Raw genomic sequence first — 23,334 nt, 5'->3', positions numbered from 1 at the left:
AATTTTGCAGGTGGCGCTATTGAGCCATTTCTACACGCCCACTTCTGGCGCCTATGCCACGTGTAAATTTTTGCCACTTCTGACGTGTGTGCAACGTTTTATGACTTTTTGAGCTTGTTTAGCCTGTCAAAAATGCGATTCATTTAGCGATACTTTGCGAGGCTGCAACGCACACGCCCTTTAATGAAAAGTCAAGGCCGTTGCTCTTTATCATCACACAAGGTCTTGAGATTACATTGGTGAAATATGATGTTGATATGTTTAAATCTCTAAGAGCAGTAAGACACAGCATAAAACATGGTATTTCCTGCTGCCTCTAGGTGGCGCTATGAGTGTTACTGAATTATGCCATGTTGATGTGTTCAGGCCTGGACCCTTATCAAACGTGTGAAGTCAGGGGCAGATCGGACATCGTATGCCTGAATTACATCAGCTTCCTGTTTCATGGCGAAACATCAAACTTTCCCAGGCCGCCAAGGACACGCCCTCCAACGAAAAGTCAAAAGCTCCGCAATTTAGCATCGCAAAGGCCTTTAGATGATACTGACCAAATATGATGATGATCAGAGTAAATCTCTAGGAGGAGTTTGTTAAAGTACGACGCTTGGAAATGTCCAAAAATGACAGAGAAAATTAAAAATGGCCGACTTCCTGTGGGGTTTAGAGGTTCGCTCCAAGAGACTTTTTTGTAGGTCTTGGAGTGATAGATGATCCTACCAAATTTCGTATCTGTACGTTTTTCGTAGTGGGGGGGCTGTTCTCTTGAAATTTTGCAGGTGGCGCTATCGAGCCATTTTTACACGCCCACTTCTGACGCCTATACTACATGTAAATTTTCGCCACTTCTGACGCGTGTGCAAATTTTCATGAGTTTTCGGGTATGTTTAGGCCCTCAAAAATGCGATCCATTTCGGAGAAGAAGAAGAAGAAGAAGAAGAAGAAGAAGAAGAAAAATAATAATAATAATAAACGGAGCAAAAACAATAGGGTCCTCACACCCTGGTGTGCTCGGGCCCTAATTAAAGCTGCAAGCAGCGATGGAAGGGCCCTCGCACACATGTGCACCACCACCCTATGGCATTAGTAAAGCAGTGAACCAGGGGGATATGAATTAAAGTGGGTTAATATAGGTGGATATTCAAAGGAAAATGTATGTGCCACACCGCCTGTGTGCAGCAGGTGGCGCTATGATGGTACCTGATTATTGTTATATTGACGTGTTCAGGCCGGGACCCTTATCAAACGTGTGAAGTCTGGAGCAGATCAAACAATATATGCCTGAATTACAACAGCTTCCTGTTTCATGGTGAAACATCACGGTTTGCCAGGCTGCCACGGACACGCCCTTCAACGAAAAGTCAAGATCTTCGCAATTTATCATCGCAAAGGGCTTAACATCAGTCTGACCAAATATGATGATGATTTTATTAATTCTCTAAGAGCAGTAAATCACAGCGTAAAACATGGCATTTCCTGCTACCTCTAGGTGGCGCTATGACTGAAGCTGAATATTGGCATTGAAATGTGTTCAGGTCAAGACCCTTATCAAACATGTGAAGCGTGGGGCAGATTGGACATTGTATGCCTTAGTTATAACAACTTCCTGTTTCATGGAAAAACGCCGAAATTTGGCAGCCCGCCACGGACACACCCTCCAACGAAAAGTCAAGATCTCTGCAATTTAGCATCGCAAAGGCCTTTAGATAAGACCGACCAAATATGACGATGATCGGATTAAATCTGTAGGAGGAGTTTGTTGCAGTATGAAGCCTGGAAATGACCAAATTTGCACACAAATCAAGGCAAAAATTCAAAATGGCCGACTTCCTGTGGGGTTTAGAGCTTCGCTCCAAGAGACTTTTTTGTAGGTCTTGGGGTGATAGATGATCCTACCCAGGGCCGGCCCGAGGCATAAGCGAACCAAGCGGCTGCTTAGGGCCCCGCTGGCCACCAGGGGGCCCCCCGCCCCAATCGTTTTTTGTTTTTTTTTACAATTTAAAAAACTTAAACATGTAATATAAATGAATGAATGAATGAATACGAATGAATAAATGAATAATTAAAGACAAGAAATTTTTAATATGCAGACAACTACTGTGTGTCTGCAGTGCTATCGTTTTAGTCAGGCGCAATATAGACACCTGCGCCACCTGCGCGTTGGCGTGCAAGTGCACGACGTCGTCACTCACACTCACTGTAATTGATGAGCAATTTGACATGTCACAAAAAAGGATATATCCCTCTGGTGCCGAAAAGAGAAAAAAGAAAAGGACCGAGGATGAGAAAAAAGAGCAAGATAAAGGTATGTTTGCATGATTATATATACAGTATGTTTAATTTGTGTTCGTGGTGTGACAGATTGACGTTAATCCGTGACCGTGATTGACCCACGGTTCGGCTCGCATGCGATTAAATATTGAAAGTTTATCATTTGCACGTGTTTCAAAGGCTTGCAAAAGTTAACATTTCAAGTGATTTTAAACAATTTATCCCGCAAAAAGGCGCTAAAGTGAGCAGTATTCTGCATGCCCATGCGGTTGAAATTGTCTGGTCCAGCTCCCCTCAGATCAGAACACTAACACTTGATGTTTTAGAGAGAGACATTTACGCTATTTTGTGTCATAGTGTAGTCCAGCATTAACATACATTTGAGGAATAGAGCACTGAAAACAACATAACGTTTTATGCCCCACCGTCTGTATTCGTCCTCTGTTTGTGTGTGCGCGCGTGAGCGCGCCGTGTATAAGTGCACTTAGTAGGGCACACATGGAGAGACGAACATAAAATCTTTCTGTTCTTGACAGGGCACATACAAACAAAATGATCTCCACAGTACTCTTTTCCAATAAAAACATTTGTTTATGTCTTTTTGGACGGTTTATGTATAGATTAGGCAGAAGCCAGGTCTGCGCTTCTCTTAAAGAGACAGTAACCTTAATTAACCTACTTAAGTCTGTGTCATTAATGTTAATCAAACCTTCCAAGACAAAGAGAAAATCACTTCTGTAGCTCTAAAAAAAAATAATTATATTTAATTCATACAATAAAGACAGTGTTATGATTAATTTGATTTGATTTATGTACCTAATGCTAATTTTAACCCTTACTTAATGTGCAAATTGGTTCTTTTTATAAATGTTTGCAAGTAATTTCCTTATTTTTTATTAGTTTTTCCAACCCCTTATTCTGCTGATCTGAAAAATGATCAGATCTGTGCCTCAAAAACCATAATGTGATCCGAACCATGAGTTTTGTGATCCATCACACCCCTATAGCATTGCTGTATGTGTTGAAGTGAACGAACATCGGTAATGTTCCAGCTTCATAGGCAAAGCACATGCGCTCTCTGCTCTAAGATCTTTGGTAAGAGGTGGTATTGGTCTTTATGAGAATATATACCAATACCATGTTGGGTGGGGAGATTTCTGTGATGAAAATAGACTTCAATCTTATTTATATGGTGGGTAGTGATGTAACAGTGCTATCCTCATATTTATATATTTATTGCTTGTTGTGTCAGTAATGAAAAATTTGCAAAATAAACTCATTCTGCTCAATCAACTATGCACTTATCCAATGCTATTTTTTTCCAGGAACACTTTTGAAGTACTTCGGAGCACAATCAACTCTACCCGCCCCTGATGTTTCATCAAGTGTCAGTGCGTCCACAGCTGATGATGCAGCAGGTGAGGTTTTTCTTGATGGCCAATGTTAACAATACATAGCCTGTTAATGACATGACACATTGAACATAGCTTTTAATTTATATATTTGTTTGTTTATTTTACCATTGCAGGTTCATCCACTGCGGAGTTACAAGCACCTGAAAGCGAGGAGCAGTTACAAGCACTTACATTTACTGATACATCGGTTTCAACTTCAGCCGACATGACAGGTCTGTTAATCTAACAGTTTTTGTTTTGTGTTAGCTCTACTGTAATATATCCTGTGTTATGTTATAATTCTATTTTTTATCTAATGTCCCTACAGGTCCTTCTACATCTGCACCCACTGCTATAGATTTCCCATCCACTCCCTCAACAAGCTCCAGCTATCAAGACAGATCTACAGCTCTTCCAATTGACCCAGTAGAATGGTCTGAATTCCTGTCAGACTCAGAAAGGACTGATCTGGTAAGAAGAGGGCCAGTGCCAATAAGTGACACCTTCACCTTCCCCAAAAACTCAGATGGACGAAGCTTTCACTACCACTATACATACAGACAGTTAGTTAATGGTGAAAAAATCAAGCGAAGCTGGTTAATTTATTCAAAAAAAAAAAGATGCAGTTTACTGCTTCTGTTGCAAATTATTCTCGAGAAAGTCCACAAAACTGTCAACAGAGGGACAGCGTGATTGGGTAAATGTAGGTGCTTTGCTGAAACAGCATGAGAATAGTCCAGATCATTGCAATAATATGGTAAAGTGGAAAGACTTTGCCCTCCGTCTTTCTAAGCAGAAGACTATTGATGCAACAGAAATGGCCCTTTTGGAGGCAGAAAAAAATCGTTGGAGAGATGTTCTCATCCGTTTGATTAGTATCATTCAGTCTTTGGCAGAGAGGAATCTTGCATTCAGGGGGTCTGTTGATACTTTGCATCAAGCCAACAATGGGCACTTCCTTAAAGAGGTGGAACTGATAGCAAAATTTGACCCAGTGTTAAAAGACCACATCAGACGAATTGATAGTGGAATACAGCACAACACTTACCTAGGTAAGACTATCCAGAATGAGCTGATAGAGTGTGTCAGTGACAGAATAATTGAGGTTATGGTGGCAGAAATCAAGGACTGCAAATATTATTCAATTATTTTAGACTGTACACCTGATGTTAGTCACCATGAACAAATGTCTGTTGTGGTGCGCATAGTCACTCTGGGCAAAACACCAGAAATAAAAGAGCACTTTTTAGGATTTCTGATAGCTCCAGAATCCACTGGCCTGGGATTGTCCAGTCTTATTCTTAACAGGCTTGAGGAATTAAACATCCCTTTTCAGGATTGTCGAGGCCAGTCCTATGACAATGGGGCTAATATGAAGGGAAAAAACAAAGGTGTGCAGGCTAGGCTATTGGTTAAAAATCCAAGAGCTTTTTATGTGCCTTGCAGTTCTCATACCCTAAATCTGACTGTCTCAGATGCGGCTAAAGCATCAAAGGATGCTTCTTGTTTCTTTGGAAATGTGGAGAAGGTGTACAATTTGTTCGCTGGGTCCACTCAAAGGTGGGCCATCTTACGGAAGTTTGTTGACCTCACCCTCAAGTCATGGAGTGAGACGCGCTGGGAAAGCCGGATAAAAAGCATTGAAGCTTTGCGCTACCAGTCAGAGAAAGTGAGGGAAGCCCTGCTAGAAGTAAGAAATAAAGCATCTGACCCTGTAGTGGCTGTTGAAGCCAACTCCCTTGCAGAAGAAATAGGTTCATTTAGATTTCAGATTTGTTGTGTTGTCTGGTATGACATTTTGTCTAAAATTAACATTACTAGCAAGCTTCTACAGTCAACGAACATGCAGCTTGATGTAGCTGTTAACCTTGTACAAAAAAACAAAGATGAACTCATCAGTTACCGAAAAACAGGCTTCTGTGATGCACAGACATCTGCAAAAGAAATTTGTGAGCAGATGAACACAGAAGCAGTGCTGAAAGAAAAGCGACTGCGTTCTACAAAAAGGCACTTCGCCTATGAGGCTGCAGATGAGCCGATAGTGGATGCTATGAAGAGGCTAGAAGTGTCCTTTTTTAATCCTCTAGTGGACTGTAGCATTCAGTCATTGGAGGATAGATTTAAGTCTCTAAGTGAGGTTAAAGAAAACTTTGGAGTGCTGCTCAATTTTAGGGAGCTAGATCGAAAGGTCAGGAGGGAACAATGTGAGCTTCTTGGGAAAAAACTCTCTTGTGGAGAGGAGGCTGATATTGATGGTAGCGCACTGGCTGTAGAGATTGAGAGTCTTCCTGAACTTCCCCAAACTATGATGACCGCCCTTGAGCTTCTCACATACCTCTCACAAAATGAGATGTGTGAGCTTTACCCAAATCTTTGGGTAGCTCTCAGGATCGCCTGCACTCTGCCTGTGACAGTTGCCTCAGCAGAGAGGAGCTTTTCCAAGCTTAAATTGATTAAAACATACTTGAGATCATCAATGGCCCAGGAAAGACTAAGTGGACTTGCAGTTATTAGTATTAATAACAAAGTTGGCCAAGCAATACCATACAATGATGTAATCAGTGACTTTGCCTCCAGAAAAGCTAGGAAGGAACGATTTTGAGGTCATAGTTGTGCAGTTGTCATTGTTGTGCAATTGTCATTGTTGTGCAATTGTCATTGTTGTGCAATTTGTCATTGTTGTACAATTGTCATTGTTTTACAATTGTCATTGTTGAACCCTTGCTGTTATGTTTGCTTTCATTATTTAAGTATCTTATTTATAGTTTTTTTTTGTAACATTCTATTTTTGATTATATTAACGTTGGTCTATTTTGGTTTTATTTAAAAGATTGCACATTTAATGCACGTTTGCATTTGCACTTTTGCAGAAGTATAAGAATAAAGTATTTTATTTAAGTATAGATTTTTTTTCATTATTTAACCTCACTGTATTAATTTATAATGTAACATTAGAGCGTGACATTTGTGTCCGCGTGGTGGGAGGGGGCCCCCAAACAGATTCTGCTTAGGGCCCCCAAGAGGCTCAGGCCGGCACTGATCCTACCAAATTTCGTATCTGTACATTTTTCGTAGCGGGGGGGCTGTTCGCTTGAAATTTTGCAGGTGGCGCTATCGAGCCATTTCTACACGCCCACTTCTGGCGCCTATGCCACATGTAAATGTTCGCCACTTCTGACATGTGTGCAACATTTTATGACTTTTTGGGCTTGTTTAGCCTGTCAAAAATGTGATTCATTTACCGATACTTTGCGAGGCCGCCACGGACACGCCCTTTAATGAAAAGTCAAGGTCGTTGCTTTTTATCATCACACAAGGTCTTGAGATTACACTGGTGAAATATGATGTTGATATGGTTAAATATCTAAGAGCAGTAAATCACAGCGTAAAACATGGTATTTCCTGCTGCCTCTAGGTGGCGCTATGAGTGTTACTGAATTATGCCATGTTGATGTGTTCAGGCCTGGACCCTTATCAAACGTGTGAAGTCAGGGGCAGATCGGACATTGTATGCCTGAGTTACAACAACTTCCTGTTTCATGGCGAAACATCACACTTTGCCAGGCCGCCACGGACACGCCCTTCAACGAAAAGTCAAGATCTTCGCAGTTTATCAAGGAAAATGGCTTAACATCAGTCAGACCAAATATGATGATGATTTGATTAAATCTCTAAGAGCAGTAAATCAGAGCATAAAACATGGTATTTCCTCCTATCTCTAGGTGGCGCTATGAGTGAAGTTGAATATTGGCATTGAAATGTGTTCAGGCCAAGACCCTTATCAAACGTATGAAGCGTGGGGCAGATTGGACATTGTATGCCTGAGTTAGAGCCACTTCCTGTTTCATGGCGAAAATGCCGAAATTTGTCAGGCCGCCTCGGACACACCCTCTGACGAAAAGTCAAGATCTCCGCAATTTAACATCGCAAAGGCCTTTAGATGAGATTGACCAAATATGACGATGATCGGATTAAATCTGTAGGAGGAGTTCGTTAAAGTATGAAGGCTGGAAATGACCAAATTTGCACAAAAATCAAGGCAAAAATTCAAAATGGCGGACTTCCTGTTGGGTTTAGAGCTTCGCTCCAAGAGACTTTTTTGTAGGTCTTGGGGTGATAGATGATCCTACCAAATTTCGTATCTGTAAGTTTTTCGTAGTGGGGGGGCTGTTCTCTTGAAATTTTGCAGGTGGCGCTATCGAGCCATTTCTACACGCCCACTTCTGGCGCCTATGCCACATGTAAATTTTCGCCACTCCTGACATGTGTGCAAAATTTCATGAGTTTTCGAGCATGTTTCGCCCCTCAAAAATGCGATTCACTTTGGAGAAGAAGAAGAATAAATAATAATAATAATAATAAACGGAGCAAAAACAATAGGGTCCTCACACTTGTGTGCTCGGGCCCTAATTAAAGCTGCAAGCAGCGATGGAAGGGCCCTCGCACGCATGTGCACCGCTACCCTATGGCATTAGTAAAGCAGTGAACCAGGGGGATATGAATTAAAGTGGGTAAATATAGGTAGATATTCAAAGGAAAATGTGCAGCAGGTGGCGCTATGACTGTACATGATTATTATTATATTGACGTGTTCAGGCCGGGACCCTTAACACACGTCTGAAGTCTCGAGCAGATCGAACAATGTATGTCTGAATTACAACAGCTTTCTGTTTCATGGCGAAACATCACACTTTGCCAGGCCGCCACGGACACGCCCTTCAACGAAAAGTCAAGATCTTCTGAATATATCATATTAAAGTCCTTAAGATCAGTATTACCAAAAATGATGATGATTTGATTAAATATCTAAGAGCAGTAAATCACAGCGTAAAACATGGTATTTCCCCCTACCTCTAGGTGGTGCTATGATTAAAGCTGAATATTGGCATTGAAATGTGTTCAGGCCAAGACCCTTATCAAACTTGTGAAGCATGGGGCAGATTGGACATTGTATACCTGAGTTAGAGCCACTTCCTGTTTCATGGCGAAAATGCCGAAATTTGTCAGGCTGCCACGGACACACCCTCTAACGAAAAGTCAAGATCTCCGCAATTTAACATCGCAAAGGCCTTTAGATGACATTGATCAAATATTACGATGATTGGATTAAATCTGTAGGAGAAGTTCATTAAAGTATGAAGCCTGGAAATGACCAAATTTGCACAGAAATCACAGCAAAAATTCAAAATGGCCGACTTCCTGTGGGGTTTAGAGCTTAGCTTCAAGAGACTTTTTTGTAAGTCTTGGGGTGATAGATGATCCTACCAAATTTCATAGCTGTATGTTTTTCGTAGTGGGGGGGCTGTTCTTTTGAAATTTTGCAGGTGGCGCTATCGAGCCATTTCTACACGCTCACTTCTGGCGCCTATGCCACATGTAAATTTTCGCCACTTCTGACGTGTGTGCAACGTTTTATGACTTTTTGGGCTTGTTTAGCCTGTCAAAAATGCGATTCATTTAGCGATACTTGGTGAGGCCGCCATGGACACGCCCTTTAATGAAAAGTCAAGGTCGTTGTTTTTTATCATCACACAAGGTCTTGAGATTACACTGGTGAAATATGATGTTGATATGGTTAAATATCTAAGAGCAGTAAATCACAGCGTAAAACATGGTATTTCCTGCTGCCTCTAGGTGGCGCTATGAGTGTTACTGAATTATGCCATGTTGATGTGTTCAGGCCTGGACCCTTATCAAACGTGTGAAGTCAGGGGCAGATCGGACATTGTATGCCTGAGTTATAACAACTTCCTGTTTCATGGCGAAACATCACACTTTGCCAGGCCGCCACGGACACGCCCCTCAACGAAAAGTCAAGATCTTCGCAATTTATCAAGGAAAAGGGCTTAACATCAGTCAGACCAAATATGATGATGATTTGATTAAATCTCTAAGAGCAGTAAATCAGAGCATAAAACATGGTATTTCCTCCTACCTCTAGGTGGCGCTATGAGTGAAGTTGAATATTGGCATTGAAATGTGTTCAGGCCAAGACCCTTATCAAACGTATGAAGCGTGGGCCAGATTGGACATTGTATGCCTGAGTTAGAGCCACTTCCTGTTTCATGGCGAAAATGCCGAAATTTGTCAGGCCGCCACGGACACACCCTCTGACGAAAAGTCAAGATCTCCGCAATTTAACATCGCAAAGGCCTTTAGATGAGATTGACCAAATATGACGATGATCGGATTAAATCTGTAGGAGGAGTTCGTTAAAGTATGAAGGCTGGAAATGACCAAATTTGCACAAAAATCAAGGCAAAAATTCAAAATGCCCGACTTCCTGTTGGGTTTAGAGCTTCGCTCCAAGAGACTTTTTTGTAGGTCTTGGGGTGATAGATGATCCTACCAAATTTCGTATCTGTACGTTTTTCGTAGTGGGGGGGCTGTTCTCTTGAAATTTTGCAGGTGGCGCTATCGAGCCATTTCTACACGCCCACTTCTGGCGCCTATGCCACATGTAAATTTTCGCCACTCCTGACATGTGTGCAAAATTTCATGAGTTTTCGAGCATGTTTCGCCCCTCAAAAATGCGATTCACTTTGGAGAAGAAGAAGAATAAATAATAATAATAATAATAATAATAATAAACGGAGCAAAAACAATAGGGTCCTCACACTTGTGTGCTCGGGCCCTAATTAAAGCTGCAAGCAGCGATGGAAGGGCCCTCGCACGCATGTGCACCGCTACCCTATGGCATTAGTAAAGCAGTGAACCAGGGGGATATGAATTAAAGTGGGTAAATATAGGTAGATATTCAAAGGAAAATGTGCAGCAGGTGGCGCTATGACTGTACATGATTATTATTATATTGATGTGTTCAGGCCGGGACCCTTAACACACGTCTGAAGTCTCGAGCAGATCGAACAATGTATGTCTGAATTACAACAGCTTTCTGTTTCATGGCGAAACATCACACTTTGCCAGGCCGCCACGGACACGCCCTTCAACGAAAAGTCAAGATCTTCTGAATATATCATATTAAAGTCCTTAAGATCAGTATTACCAAAAATGATGATGATTTGATTAAATATCTAAGAGCAGTAAATCACAGCGTAAAACATGGTATTTCCCCCTACCTCTAGGTGGCGCTATGATTAAAGCTGAATATTGGCATTGAAATGTGTTCAGGCCAAGACCCTTATCAAACTTGTGAAGCATGGGGCAGATTGGACATTGTATACCTGAGTTAGAGCCACTTCCTGTTTCATGGCGAAAATGCCGAAATTTGTCAGGCTGCCACGGACACACCCTCTAACGAAAAGTCAAGATCTCCGCAATTTAACATCGCAAAGGCCTTTAGATGACATTGATCAAATATTACGATGATTGGATTAAATCTGTAGGAGAAGTTCATTAAAGTATGAAGCCTGGAAATGACCAAATTTGCACAGAAATCACAGCAAAAATTCAAAATGGCCGACTTCCTGTGGGGTTTAGAGCTTAGCTTCAAGAGACTTTTTTGTAAGTCTTGGGGTGATAGATGATCCTACCAAATTTCATAGCTGTATGTTTTTCGTAGTGGGGGGGCTGTTCTTTTGAAATTTTGCAGGTGGCGCTATCGAGCCATTTCTACACGCCCACTTCTGGCGCCTATGCCACATGTAAATTTTCGCCACTTCTGACGTGTGTGCAACGTTTTATGACTTTTTGGGCTTGTTTAGCCTGTCAAAAATGCGATTCATTTAGCGATACTTGGTGAGGCCGCCATGGACACGCCCTTTAATGAAAAGTCAAGGTCGTTGTTTTTTATCATCACACAAGGTCTTGAGATTACACTGGTGAAATATGATGTTGATATGGTTAAATATCTAAGAGCAGTAAATCACAGCGTAAAACATGGTATTTCCTGCTGCATCTAGGTGGCGCTATGAGTGTTACTGAATTATGCCATGTTGATGTGTTCAGGCCTGGACCCTTATCAAACGTGTGAAGTCAGGGGCAGATCGGACATTGTATGCCTGAGTTATAACAACTTCCTGTTTCATGGCGAAACATCACACTTTGCCAGGCCGCCACGGACACGCCCCTCAACGAAAAGTCAAGATCTTCGCAATTTATCAAGGAAAAGGGCTTAACATCAGTCAGACCAAATATGATGATGATTTGATTAAATCTCTAAGAGCAGTAAATCAGAGCATAAAACATGGTATTTCCTCCTACCTCTAGGTGGCGCTATGAGTGAAGTTGAATATTGGCATTGAAATGTGTTCAGGCCAAGACCCTTATCAAACGTATGAAGCGTGGGCCAGATTGGACATTGTATGCCTGAGGTAGAGCCACTTCCTGTTTCATGGCGAAAATGCCGAAATTTGTCAGGCCGCCACGGACACACCCTCTGACGAAAAGTCAAGATCTCCGCAATTTAACATCGCAAAGGCCTTTAGATGAGATTGACCAAATATGACGATGATCGGATTAAATCTGTAGGAGGAGTTCGTTAAAGTATAAAGGCTGGAAATGACCAAATTTGCACAAAAATCAAGGCAAAAATTCAAAATGCCCGACTTCCTGTTGGGTTTAGAGCTTCGCTCCAAGAGACTTTTTTGTAGGTCTTGGGGTGATAGATGATCCTACCAAATTTCGTATCTGTACGTTTTTCGTAGTGGGGGGGCTGTTCTCTTGAAATTTTGCAGGTGGCGCTATCGAGCCATTTCTACACGCCCACTTCTGGCGCCTATGCCACATGTAAATTTTCGCCACTCCTGACATGTGTGCAAAATTTCATGAGTTTTCGAGCATGTTTCGCCCCTCAAAAATGCGATTCACTTTGGAGAAGAAGAAGAATAAATAATAATTAAAGCTGCAAGCAGCGATGGAAGGGCCCTCGCACGAATGTGCACCGCTACCCTATGGCATTAGTAAAGCAGTGAACCAGGGGGATATGAATTAAAGTGGGTAAATATAGGTGGATATTCAAAGGGAAACTGATGTGCCACACCGCCTGTGTGCAGCAGGTGGCGCTACGACTGTACCTGATTATTGTTATATTGACGTGTTCAGGCCGGGATCCTTATCAAACTTGTGAAGTCGGGGGCAGATCGGAAAATGTATGCCTGAATTACAACAGCTTCCTGTTTCATGGCGAAATATCACACTTTGCCAGGCTGCCACGGACACGCCCTTTAACGAAAAGTCAAGATCTTCGCAATTTATCACGGCAAAGGGCTTAACATCAGTCTGACCAAATATGATGATGATTTGATTAAATCTCTAAGAGCAGTAAATCACAGCGTAAAACATGGTATTTCCTGCTACCTCTAGGTGGCTCTATGACTGAAGCTGAATATTGGCATCAAAATGTGTTCAGGTCAAGACACTTATCAAACATGTGAAGCGTGGGGCAGATTGGACATTGTATGCCTGAGATAGAACAACTTCCTGTTTCATGGCGAAAATGCTGAACTTTGTCAGGCCGCCACGGACACACCCTCCAACGAAAAGTCAAGATCTCTGCAATTTAGCATCGCAAAGGCCTTTAGATGAGACTGACCAAATATGATAATGATCGGATTAAATCGCTAGGAGGAGTTCGTTAAAGTACGACGCTTAGAAATGTCAAAAAATGACAGAGAAAATTCAAAATGGCCGACTTCCTGTGGCATTTAGATCTTAGCTCCAAGAGACTTTTTTGTAGGTCTTGGGGTGCTTGATGATCCTACCAAATTTCGTATCTGTATGTTTTTCGTAGTGGGGGGGCTGTTCTCTTGAAATTTTGCAGGTGGCGCTATCGAGCCATTTCTACACGCCCACTTCTGACGCCTATACTACATGTAAATTTTCGCCACTTCTGACGCGTGTGCAAATTTTCATGAGTTTTCGGGTATGTTTAGGCCTTCAAAAATGCGATTCATTTCGGAATATAATAATAATAATAATAATAATAATAAACGAAGCAAAAACAATAGGGCTTTGCACCCACGGTGCAGGCCATTCTGGCCTGCTCCTCGGTGCTCGGGCCCTAATTAAAGCTGCAAGCAGCGATGGAAGGGCCCTCGCACGCATGTGCACCGCTACCCTATGCTATTAGTAAAGCAGTTAACCAGGGGGATCTTAATTATAGTGGGCAAATATAGGTGGATATTCAAAGGGAAACTGATGTGCCACACCGCCTGTGTGCAGCAGGTGGCGCTGTGACTGTAACTGATTGTTGTTATATTAATGTGTTCAGGCCGGGACCCTTATCAAAAGTGTGAAGTATAGGGCAGATCGGATAATGTATGCCTGAATTGCAACAGATTCCTGTTTCATGGCGAAACATCACTCTTTGCCAGGCCGCCACGGACACGCCCTTCAACGAAAAGTCAAGATCTTCGTAATTTTTCATCGCAAAGGGCTTAAGATCACTCTCACCTGATATGATAATGATTTGATTAAATCTCTGATAACAGTAAATCACAGTGTAAAACAAGGCATTTCCTGCTACCTTTAGGTGGCGCTAGGACTGAAGCTGAATATTGGCATTGAAATGTGTTCAGGCCAAGACCCTTATGAAACATGTGAAGCGTGGGGCAGATTGGACATTGTATGCCTTAGTTATAAAAACGTCCTGTTTCATGGCGAAAACGCTGATATTTGGCAGGTCGCCACGGACACACCCTCCTACGAAAAGTCAAAAGCTCCGCAATTTAACATCGCAAAGGCCTTTAGATGAAATTGACCAAATATGATGACGATCTATTAAAATCTCTAGGAGGAGTTCGTTAAAGTACGAAGCCTGGAAATGACAAAATTTGCACATAAATTACAGCAAAAATTCAAAATGGACGACTTCCTGTGGGGTTTAGAGCTTCGCTCCAAGAGACTTTTTGGTAGGTCTTGGGGTGATAGATGACCCTACCAAATTTCGTATCTGTAGGTTTTTCGTAGTGGGGGGGCTGTTCTCTGGAAATTTTGCAGGTGGCGCTATTGAGCCATTTCTACACGCCCACTTCTGGCGCCTATGCCACGTGTAAATTTTTGCCACTTCTGACGTGTGTGCAACGTTTTAAGACTTTTTGAGCTTGTTTAGCCTGTCAAAAATGCGATTCATTTAGCGATACTTTGCGAGGCTGCCACGGACACGCCCTTTAATGAAAAGTCAAGGCCGTTGCTCTTTATCATCACACAACGTCTTGAGATTAAACTGGTGAAATATGATGTTGATATGTTTAAATCTCTAAGAGCAGTAAGACACAGCGTAAAACATGGTATTTCCTGCTGCCTCTAGGTGGCGCTATGAGTGTTACTGAATTATACCATGTTGATGTGTTCAGGCCTGGACCCTTATCAAACGTGTGAAGTCAGGGGCAGATCGGACAATGTATGCCTGAATTACATCAGCTTCCTGTTTCATGGCGAAACATCAAACTTTCCCAGGCCGCCAAGGACACGCCCTCCAACGAAAAGTCAAAAGCTCCGCAATTTAGCATCGCAAAGGCCTTTAGATGATACTGACCAAATATGATGATGATCAGAGTAAATCTCTAGGAGGAGTTCGTTAAAGTACGACGCTTGGAAATGTCCAAAAATGACAGAGAAAATTCAAAATGGCCGACTTCCTGTGGGGTTTAGAGGTTCGCTCCAAGAGACTTTTTTGTAGGTCTTGGAGTGATAGATGATCCTACCAAATTTCGTATCTGTACGTTTTTCGTAGTGGGGGGGCTGTTCTCTTGAAATTTTGCAGGTGGCGCTATCGAGCCATTTTTACACGCCCACTTCTGACGCCTATACTACATGTAAATTTTCGCCACTTCTGACGCGTGTGCAAATTTTCATGAGTTTTCGGGTATGTTTAGGCCCTCAAAAATGCGATCCATTTCGGAGAAGAAGAAGAAGAAGAAGAAGAAGAAGAAGAAGAAGAAGAAAAATAATAATAATAATAAACGGAGCAAAAACAATAGGGTCCTCACACCCTGGTGTGCTCGGGCCCTAATAATTAACACACGTCTGAAGTCTCGAGCAGATCGAACAATGTATGTCTGAATTACAACAGCTTTCTGTTTCATGGCGAAACATCACACTTTGCCAGGCCGCCACGGACACGCCCTTCAACGAAAAGTCAAGATCTTCTGAATATATCATATTAAAGTCCTTAAGATCAGTATTACCAAAAATGATGATGATTTGATTAAATATCTAAGAGCAGTAAATCACAGCGTAAAACATGGTATTTCCCCCTACCTCTAGGTGGCGCTATGATTAAAGCTGAATATTGGCATTGAAATGTGTTCAGGCCAAGACCCTTATCAAACTTGTGAAGCATGGGGCAGATTGGACATTGTATACCTGAGTTAGAGCCACTTCCTGTTTCATGGCGAAAATGCCGAAATTTGTCAGGCTGCCACGGACACACCCTCTAACGAAAAGTCAAGATCTCCGCAATTTAACATCGCAAAGGCCTTTAGATGACATTGATCAAATATTACGATGATTGGATTAAATCTGTAGGAGAAGTTCATTAAAGTATGAAGCCTGGAAATGACCAAATTTGCACAGAAATCACAGCAAAAATTCAAAATGGCCGACTTCCTGTGGGGTTTAGAGCTTAGCTTCAAGAGACTTTTTTGTAAGTCTTGGGGTGATAGATGATCCTACCAAATTTCATAGCTGTATGTTTTTCGTAGTGGGGGGGCTGTTCTTTTGAAATTTTGCAGGTGGCGCTATCGAGCCATTTCTACACGCCCACTTCTGGCGCCTATGCCACATGTAAATTTTCGCCACTTCTGACGTGTGTGCAACGTTTTATGACTTTTTGGGCTTGTTTAGCCTGTCAAAAATGCGATTCATTTAGCGATACTTGGTGAGGCCGCCATGGACACGCCCTTTAATGAAAAGTCAAGGTCGTTGTTTTTTATCATCACACAAGGTCTTGAGATTACACTGGTGAAATATGATGTTGATATGGTTAAATATCTAAGAGCAGTAAATCACAGCGTAAAACATGGTATTTCCTGCTGCATCTAGGTGGCGCTATGAGTGTTACTGAATTATGCCATGTTGATGTGTTCAGGCCTGGACCCTTATCAAACGTGTGAAGTCAGGGGCAGATCGGACATTGTATGCCTGAGTTATAACAACTTCCTGTTTCATGGCGAAACATCACACTTTGCCAGGCCGCCACGGACACGCCCTTCAACGAAAAGTCAAGATCTTCGCAATTTATCAAGGAAAAGGGCTTAACATCAGTCAGACCAAATATGATGATGATTTGATTAAATCTCTAAGAGCAGTAAATCAGAGCATAAAACATGGTATTTCCTCCTACCTCTAGGTGGCGCTATGAGTGAAGTTGAATATTGGCATTGAAATGTGTTCAGGCCAAGACCCTTATCAAACGTATGAAGCGTGGGCCAGATTGGACATTGTATGCCTGAGGTAGAGCCACTTCCTGTTTCATGGCGAAAATGCCGAAATTTGTCAGGCCGCCACGGACACACCCTCTGACGAAAAGTCAAGATCTCCGCAATTTAACATCGCAAAGGCCTTTAGATGAGATTGACCAAATATGACGATGATCGGATTAAATCTGTAGGAGGAGTTCGTTAAAGTATAAAGGCTGGAAATGACCAAATTTGCACAAAAATCAAGGCAAAAATTCAAAATGCCCGACTTCCTGTTGGGTTTAGAGCTTCGCTCCAAGAGACTTTTTTGTAGGTCTTGGGGTGATAGATGATCCTACCAAATTTCGTATCTGTACGTTTTTCGTAGTGGGGGGGCTGTTCTCTTGAAATTTTGCAGGTGGCGCTATCGAGCCATTTCTACACGCCCACTTCTGGCGCCTATGCCACATGTAAATTTTCGCCACTCCTGACATGTGTGCAAAATTTCATGAGTTTTCGAGCATGTTTCGCCCCTCAAAAATGCGATTCACTTTGGAGAAGAAGAAGAATAAATAATAATTAAAACTGCAAGCAGTGATGGAAGGGCCCTCGCACGCATGTGCACCGCCAATCTATGGTCTTAGTAAAGCAATGAACCAGGGTGATTGAAATTTCAGTGGGTAAATATAGGTGGATATTCAAAGAAACTTTGAAGTGCCACACCTCCTTTGTGCAGCAGGTGGCGCTATGAATGTAATTGATTGTTGTAACATTGATGTGTTGAGGCCAGGACCCTTGTCAAACGTATGATGTCTGTGACAGGTCGGACATTGCATGCCTGAGTTACAACAGCTTTTCCATGGCGAAACATCAAACTTTGCCAGACCACCACGGACACGCCCCTATAACGAAATGTCAAGATCTTCCCAATTTATCATTGTGAAGTCCTTAAGTTCAGACTGACCAAATATGATGATGATCTGAATAAATTTCTACGAGCAGTAAATTACAGTGTAAAACATGTCATTTCCTTGTTCCAGCAGGTGGCGCTATAACTTTTACTGAATATTGCCATGTTGATGTGTTCAGGCCAGGACACTTATCAAACTTGTGAAGCGTAGGTCAGATTGGACATTTTAAACCTGAGTTAGAACAACGTCCTCTTTCATTGAGAAACACAGAGATTTGGCCGGCCGCCACGGACACACCCTCTATTGAAATGTCAAGATCTACGCAATTTAGCATTGCAAAGCCCTTTAGATGACATCGACCAAATATGATGATTATCTGATTAAATTTCTAGGAGGAGTTCGTTAAAATACGAAGGCCAGAAATGGCAAAATTTGCACTCAAATTACAGAGAAAATTCAAAATGGCTGACTTTCTATGGGGTTTAGAGCTTTGCTCCAATAGACTTTTTTGTAGGTCTTGGGGTGATAGATGATCCTACCGCATTTCGTATCTGTACGATTAACGTAGCGGGGGGGCTGCTCTAATGAATTTTTGTAGGTGGCGCTATAGAGCCATTTTAACACCCCAAGTTCTAAAGCCTATATCACAAGAAAATTTTCGCCCACTTTGACACGTGTGCAACTTTTCATGACTTTTTGAGCTTGTTTAGGCTGTCAAAAATGTGATTCATTTAGCGATACTGTGCGAGGCCGCAACGGACACGCCCTTTAACGAAAAGTCACGGTCGTTGCTATTTATCATCACACAAGGTCTTGAGATTAGACTGATGAAATATGATGTTGATATGGTTAAATCTCTAAGAGCAGTAAGTCACAGCGTTAAACATGGCATTTCCTGCTGCCTCTAGGTGGCGCTATGATTGTTACTGAATTATGCCATGTTGATGTGTTCAGGCAGGGACCCTAATCAAACGTGTGAAGTCAGGGCCGGTTCGGACAATGTATGTCGGATTTACAACAGCTTCCTGTTTCATGGTGAAACATCACACTTTGCCAGGCTGCCACGGACACGCCCTTCAACGAAAAGTCAAAAGCTCCGCAATTTAGCATCGCAAAGGGCTTAAGATCAGTCTGACCAGATATGATGATGATTTGATTAAATCTCTAAGAGCAGTAAATCCCATCGTAAAACATGGTATTTTCTCCTACCTCTAGGTGGCGTTATGACTGAAGCTGAATATTGGCATTGAAATGTGTTCAGGTCAAGACCCTTATCAAACATGTGAAGCGTGGGGCAGATTTGACATTGTATGCCTGAGTTAGAACAACTTCCTGTTTCATGGCGAAAACGCTGAAATTTGTCAGGCCGCCACGGACACACCCTCCAACGAAAAGTCAAAAGCTCCGCAATTTAGCATCGCAAAGGCCTTTAGATGATACTGACCAAATATGATGATGATCGGATTAAATCTCTGGGAGGAGTTCGTTAAAGTACGACGCTTGGAAATGTCAAAAAATGACAGAGAAAATTCAAAATGGCTGACTTCCTGTGGGGTTTAGAGCTTAGTTCCAAGAGACTTTTTTGTAGGTCTTGGAGTAATAGATGATCCTACCAAATTTTGTATATGTAAGTTTTTCGTAGTGGGCGGGCTGTTCTTTTGAAATTTTGCAGGTGGCGCTATCGAGCCATTTCTACACGCCCACTTCTGACGCCTATACCACATGTAAATTTTCACCACTTCTGACGCATGTGCAAAATTTAATGAGTTTTTGGGCATGTTTAGGCCTTCAAAAATGCGATTCATTTCGGAAAATAATAATAATAATAAACGAAGCAAAAACAATAGGGCTTTGCACCCACGGTGCAGGCCATTCTGGCCTGCTCCTCGGTGCTCGGGCCCTAATAATAATAATAATAATAAACGGAGCAAAAACAATAGGGTCCTCACACTTGTGTGCTCGGGCCCTAATAATAATAATAAACGGAGCAAAAACAATAGGGTCCTCACACTTGTGTGCTCGGGCCCTAATAATAATAAACGGAGCAAAAACAATAGGGTCCTCACACTTGTGTGCTCGGGCCCTAATTAAAGCTGCAAGCAGCGATGGAAGGGCCCTCGCACGCATGTGCACCGCTACCCTATGCTATTAGTAAAGCAGTTAACCAGGGGGATCTTAATTATAGTGGGCAAATATAGGTGGATATTCAAAGGGAAACTGATGTGCCACACCGCCTGTGTGCAGCAGGTGGCGCTGTGACTGTAACTGATTGTTGTTATATTAATGTGTTCAGGCCGGGACCCTTATCAAAAGTGTGAAGTATAGGGCAGATCGGATAATGTATGCCTGAATTGCAACCGATTCCTGTTTCATGGCGAAACATCACTCTTTGCCAGGCCGTCACGGACACGCCCTTCAACGAAAAGTCAAGATCTTCGTAATTTTTCATCGCAAAGGGCTTAAGATCAGTCTCACCTGATATGATAATGATTTGATTAAATCTCTGAGAACAGTAAATCACAGTGTAAAACAAGGCATTTCCTGCTACCTTTAGGTGGCGCTAGGACTGAAGCTGAATATTGGCATTGAAATGTGTTCAGGCCAAGACCCTTATCAAACATGTGAAGCGTGGGGCAGATTGGACATTGTATGCCTTAGTTATAAAAACGTCCTGTTTCATGGCGAAAACGCTGATATTTGGCAGGTCGCCACGGACACACCCTCCAACGAAAAGTCAAAAGCTCCGCAATTTAACATCGCAAAGGCCTTTAGATGAGATTGACCAAATATGATGACGATCTATTAAAATCTCTAGGAGGAGTTCGTTAAAGTACGAAGCCTGGAAATGACAAAATTTGCACATAAATTACAGCAAAAATTCAAAATGGACGACTTCCTGTGGGGTTTAGAGCTTCGCTCCAAGAGACTTTTTGGTAGGTCTTGGGGTGATAGATGACCCTACCAAATTTCGTATCTGTAGGTTTTTCGTAGTGGGGGGGCTGTTCTCTTGAAATTTTGCAGGTGGCGCTATTGAGCCATTTCTACACGCCCACTTCTGGCGCCTATGCCACGTGTAAATTTTTGCCACTTCTGACGTGTGTGCAACGTTTTATGACTTTTTGAGCTTGTTTAGCCTGTCAAAAATGCGATTCATTTAGCGATACTTTGCGAGGCTGCCACGGACACGCCCTTTAATGAAAAGTCAAGGCCGTTGCTCTTTATCATCACACAAGGTCTTGAGATTACACTGGTGAAATATGATGTTGATATGTTTAAATCTCTAAGAGCAGTAAGACACAGCATAAAACATGGTATTTCCTGCTGCCTCTAGGTGGCGCTATGAGTGTTACTGAATTATGCCATGTTGATGTGTTCAGGCCTGGACCCTTATCAAACGTGTGAAGTCAGGGGCAGATCGGACAACGTATGCCTGAATTACATCAGCTTCCTGTTTCATGGCGAAACATCAAACTTTCCCAGGCCGCCAAGGACACGCCCTCCAACGAAAAGTCAAAAGCTCCGCAATTTAGCATCGCAAAGGCCTTTAGATGATACTGACCAAATATGATGATGATCAGAGTAAATCTCTAGGAGGAGTTCGTTAAAGTACGACGCTTGGAAATATCCAAAAATGACAGAGAAAATTCAAAATGGCCGACTTCCTGTGGGGTTTAGAGGTTCGCTCCAAGAGACTTTTTTGTAGGTCTTGGAGTGATAGATGATCCTACCAAATTTCGTATCTGTACGTTTTTCGTAGTGGGGGGGCTGTTCTCTTGAAATTTTGCAGGTGGCGCTATCGAGCCATTTTTACACGCCCACTTCTGACGCCTATACTACATGTAAATTTTCGCCACTTCTGACGCGTGTGCAAATTTTCATGAGTTTTCGGGTATGTTTAGGCCCTCAAAAATGCGATCCATTTCGGAGAAGAAGAAGAAGAAGAAGAAGAAGAAGAAGAAGAAGAAGAAAAATAATAATAATAATAAACGGAGCAAAAACAATAGGGTCCTCACACCCTGGTGTGCTCGGGCCCTAATTAAAGCTGCAAGCAGCGATGGAAGGGCCCTCGCACGCATGTGCACCGCTACCCTGTGGCATTAGTAAAGCAGTGAACCAGGGGCATACGAATTAAAGTGGGAAAATATAGGTGGATATTCAAAGGAAAATTGATGTGCCACACCGCATGTGTGCAGCAGGTGGCGCTGTGACTGTACCTGATTATTGTTATATTGAAGTGTTCCGGCCGGGACCCCTAACAAACAGTGAAGTCTGGAGCAGATCAAACAATGTATGCCTGAATTACAACAGCTTCATGTTTCATGGTGAAACATCACACTTTGCCAGGCTGCCACGGACACGCCCTTCCACGAAAAGTCAAGATATTCACAATTTATCATCGCAAAGGGCTTAAGATCAGTCTGACCAGATATGATGATGATTTTATTAAATCTCTAAGAGCAGTAAATCACAGCGTAAAACAAGGCATTTCCTGCTACCTCTAGGTGGCGCTAGGACTGAAGCTGAATATTGGCATTAAAATGTGTTCAGGTCAAGACTCTTATCAAACGTGTGAAGTGTGGGGCAGATTGGACATTGTATGCCTTAGTTATAAAAACGTCCTGTTTCATGGCGAAAACGCTGATATTTGGCAGGTCGCCACGGACACACCCTCCAACGAAAAGTCAAAAGCTCCGCAATTTAACATCGCAAAGGCCTTTAGATGAGATTGACCAAATATGATGACGATCTATTAAAATCTCTAGGAGGAGTTCATTAAAGTACGAAGCCTGGAAATGACAAAATTTGCACATAAATAACAGCAAAAATTCAAAATGGACGACTTCCTGTGGGGTTTAGAGCTTCGCTCCAAGAGACTTTTTGGTAGGTCTTGGGGTGATAGATGACCCTACCAAATTTCGTATCTGTAGGTTTTTCGTAGTGGGGGGGCTGTTCTCTTGAAATTTTGCAGGTGGCGCTATTGAGCCATTTCTACACGCCCACTTCTGGCGCCTATGCCACGTGTAAATTTTTGCCACTTCTGACGTGTGTGCAACGTTTTATGACTTTTTGAGCTTGTTTAGCCTGTCAAAAATGCGATTCATTTAGCGATACTTTGCGAGGCTGCCACGGACACGCCCTTTAATGAAAAGTCAAGGCTGTTGCTCTTTATCATCACACAAGGTCTTGAGATTACACTGGTGAAATATGATGTTGATATGTTTAAATCTCTAAGAGCAGTAAGACACAGCGTAAAACATGGTATTTCCTGCTGCCTCTAGGTGGCGCTATGAGTGTTACTGAATTATGCCATGTTGATGTGTTCAGGCCTGGACCCTTATCAAACGTGTGAATTCAGGGGCAGATCGGACAACGTATGCCTGAATTACATCAGCTTCCTGTTTCATGGCGAAACATCAAACTTTCCCAGGCCGCCAAGGACACGCCCTCCAACGAAAAGTC

At 42.4% G+C, this 23,334-nt stretch overlaps 2 protein-coding genes across 3 annotated transcripts in view; one reads left to right on the top strand and one right to left on the bottom strand.

Annotated features, from left to right (window-relative positions):
• The window catches only part of LOC129455730 (uncharacterized), a 91,171-nt gene that overhangs the window by 37,130 nt on the left and 30,707 nt on the right, over positions 1-23,334 (bottom strand). The window lies entirely within an intron of this gene.
• Positions 2,097-6,623, top strand: LOC141351342 (zinc finger MYM-type protein 1-like). The gene is made up of 3 exons (XM_073857966.1): positions 2,097-3,686; positions 3,797-3,895; positions 3,991-6,623. Exon 3 carries the CDS (start codon positions 4,417-4,419, stop codon positions 6,262-6,264), a length of 1,848 nt encoding a protein of 615 aa, XP_073714067.1. The 5' UTR covers positions 2,097-3,686; positions 3,797-3,895; positions 3,991-4,416; the 3' UTR covers positions 6,265-6,623.

This window comes from Misgurnus anguillicaudatus, chromosome 20 (genome assembly GCF_027580225.2).
Source record: "Misgurnus anguillicaudatus chromosome 20, ASM2758022v2, whole genome shotgun sequence".
Taxonomy (NCBI): Eukaryota; Metazoa; Chordata; class Actinopteri; order Cypriniformes; family Cobitidae; genus Misgurnus; species Misgurnus anguillicaudatus.
The sequence above is the reverse complement of the archived record's forward strand: the minus strand, read 5'-3'. Positions and strand labels throughout refer to the sequence as shown.

Bases quoted from the DNA above. Each gene is read 5' to 3' on its own strand.
- LOC141351342 (XM_073857966.1), top strand. From the start codon at position 4,417: ATGGTAAAGTGGAAAGACTTTGCCCTCCGTCTTTCTAAGCAGAAGACT.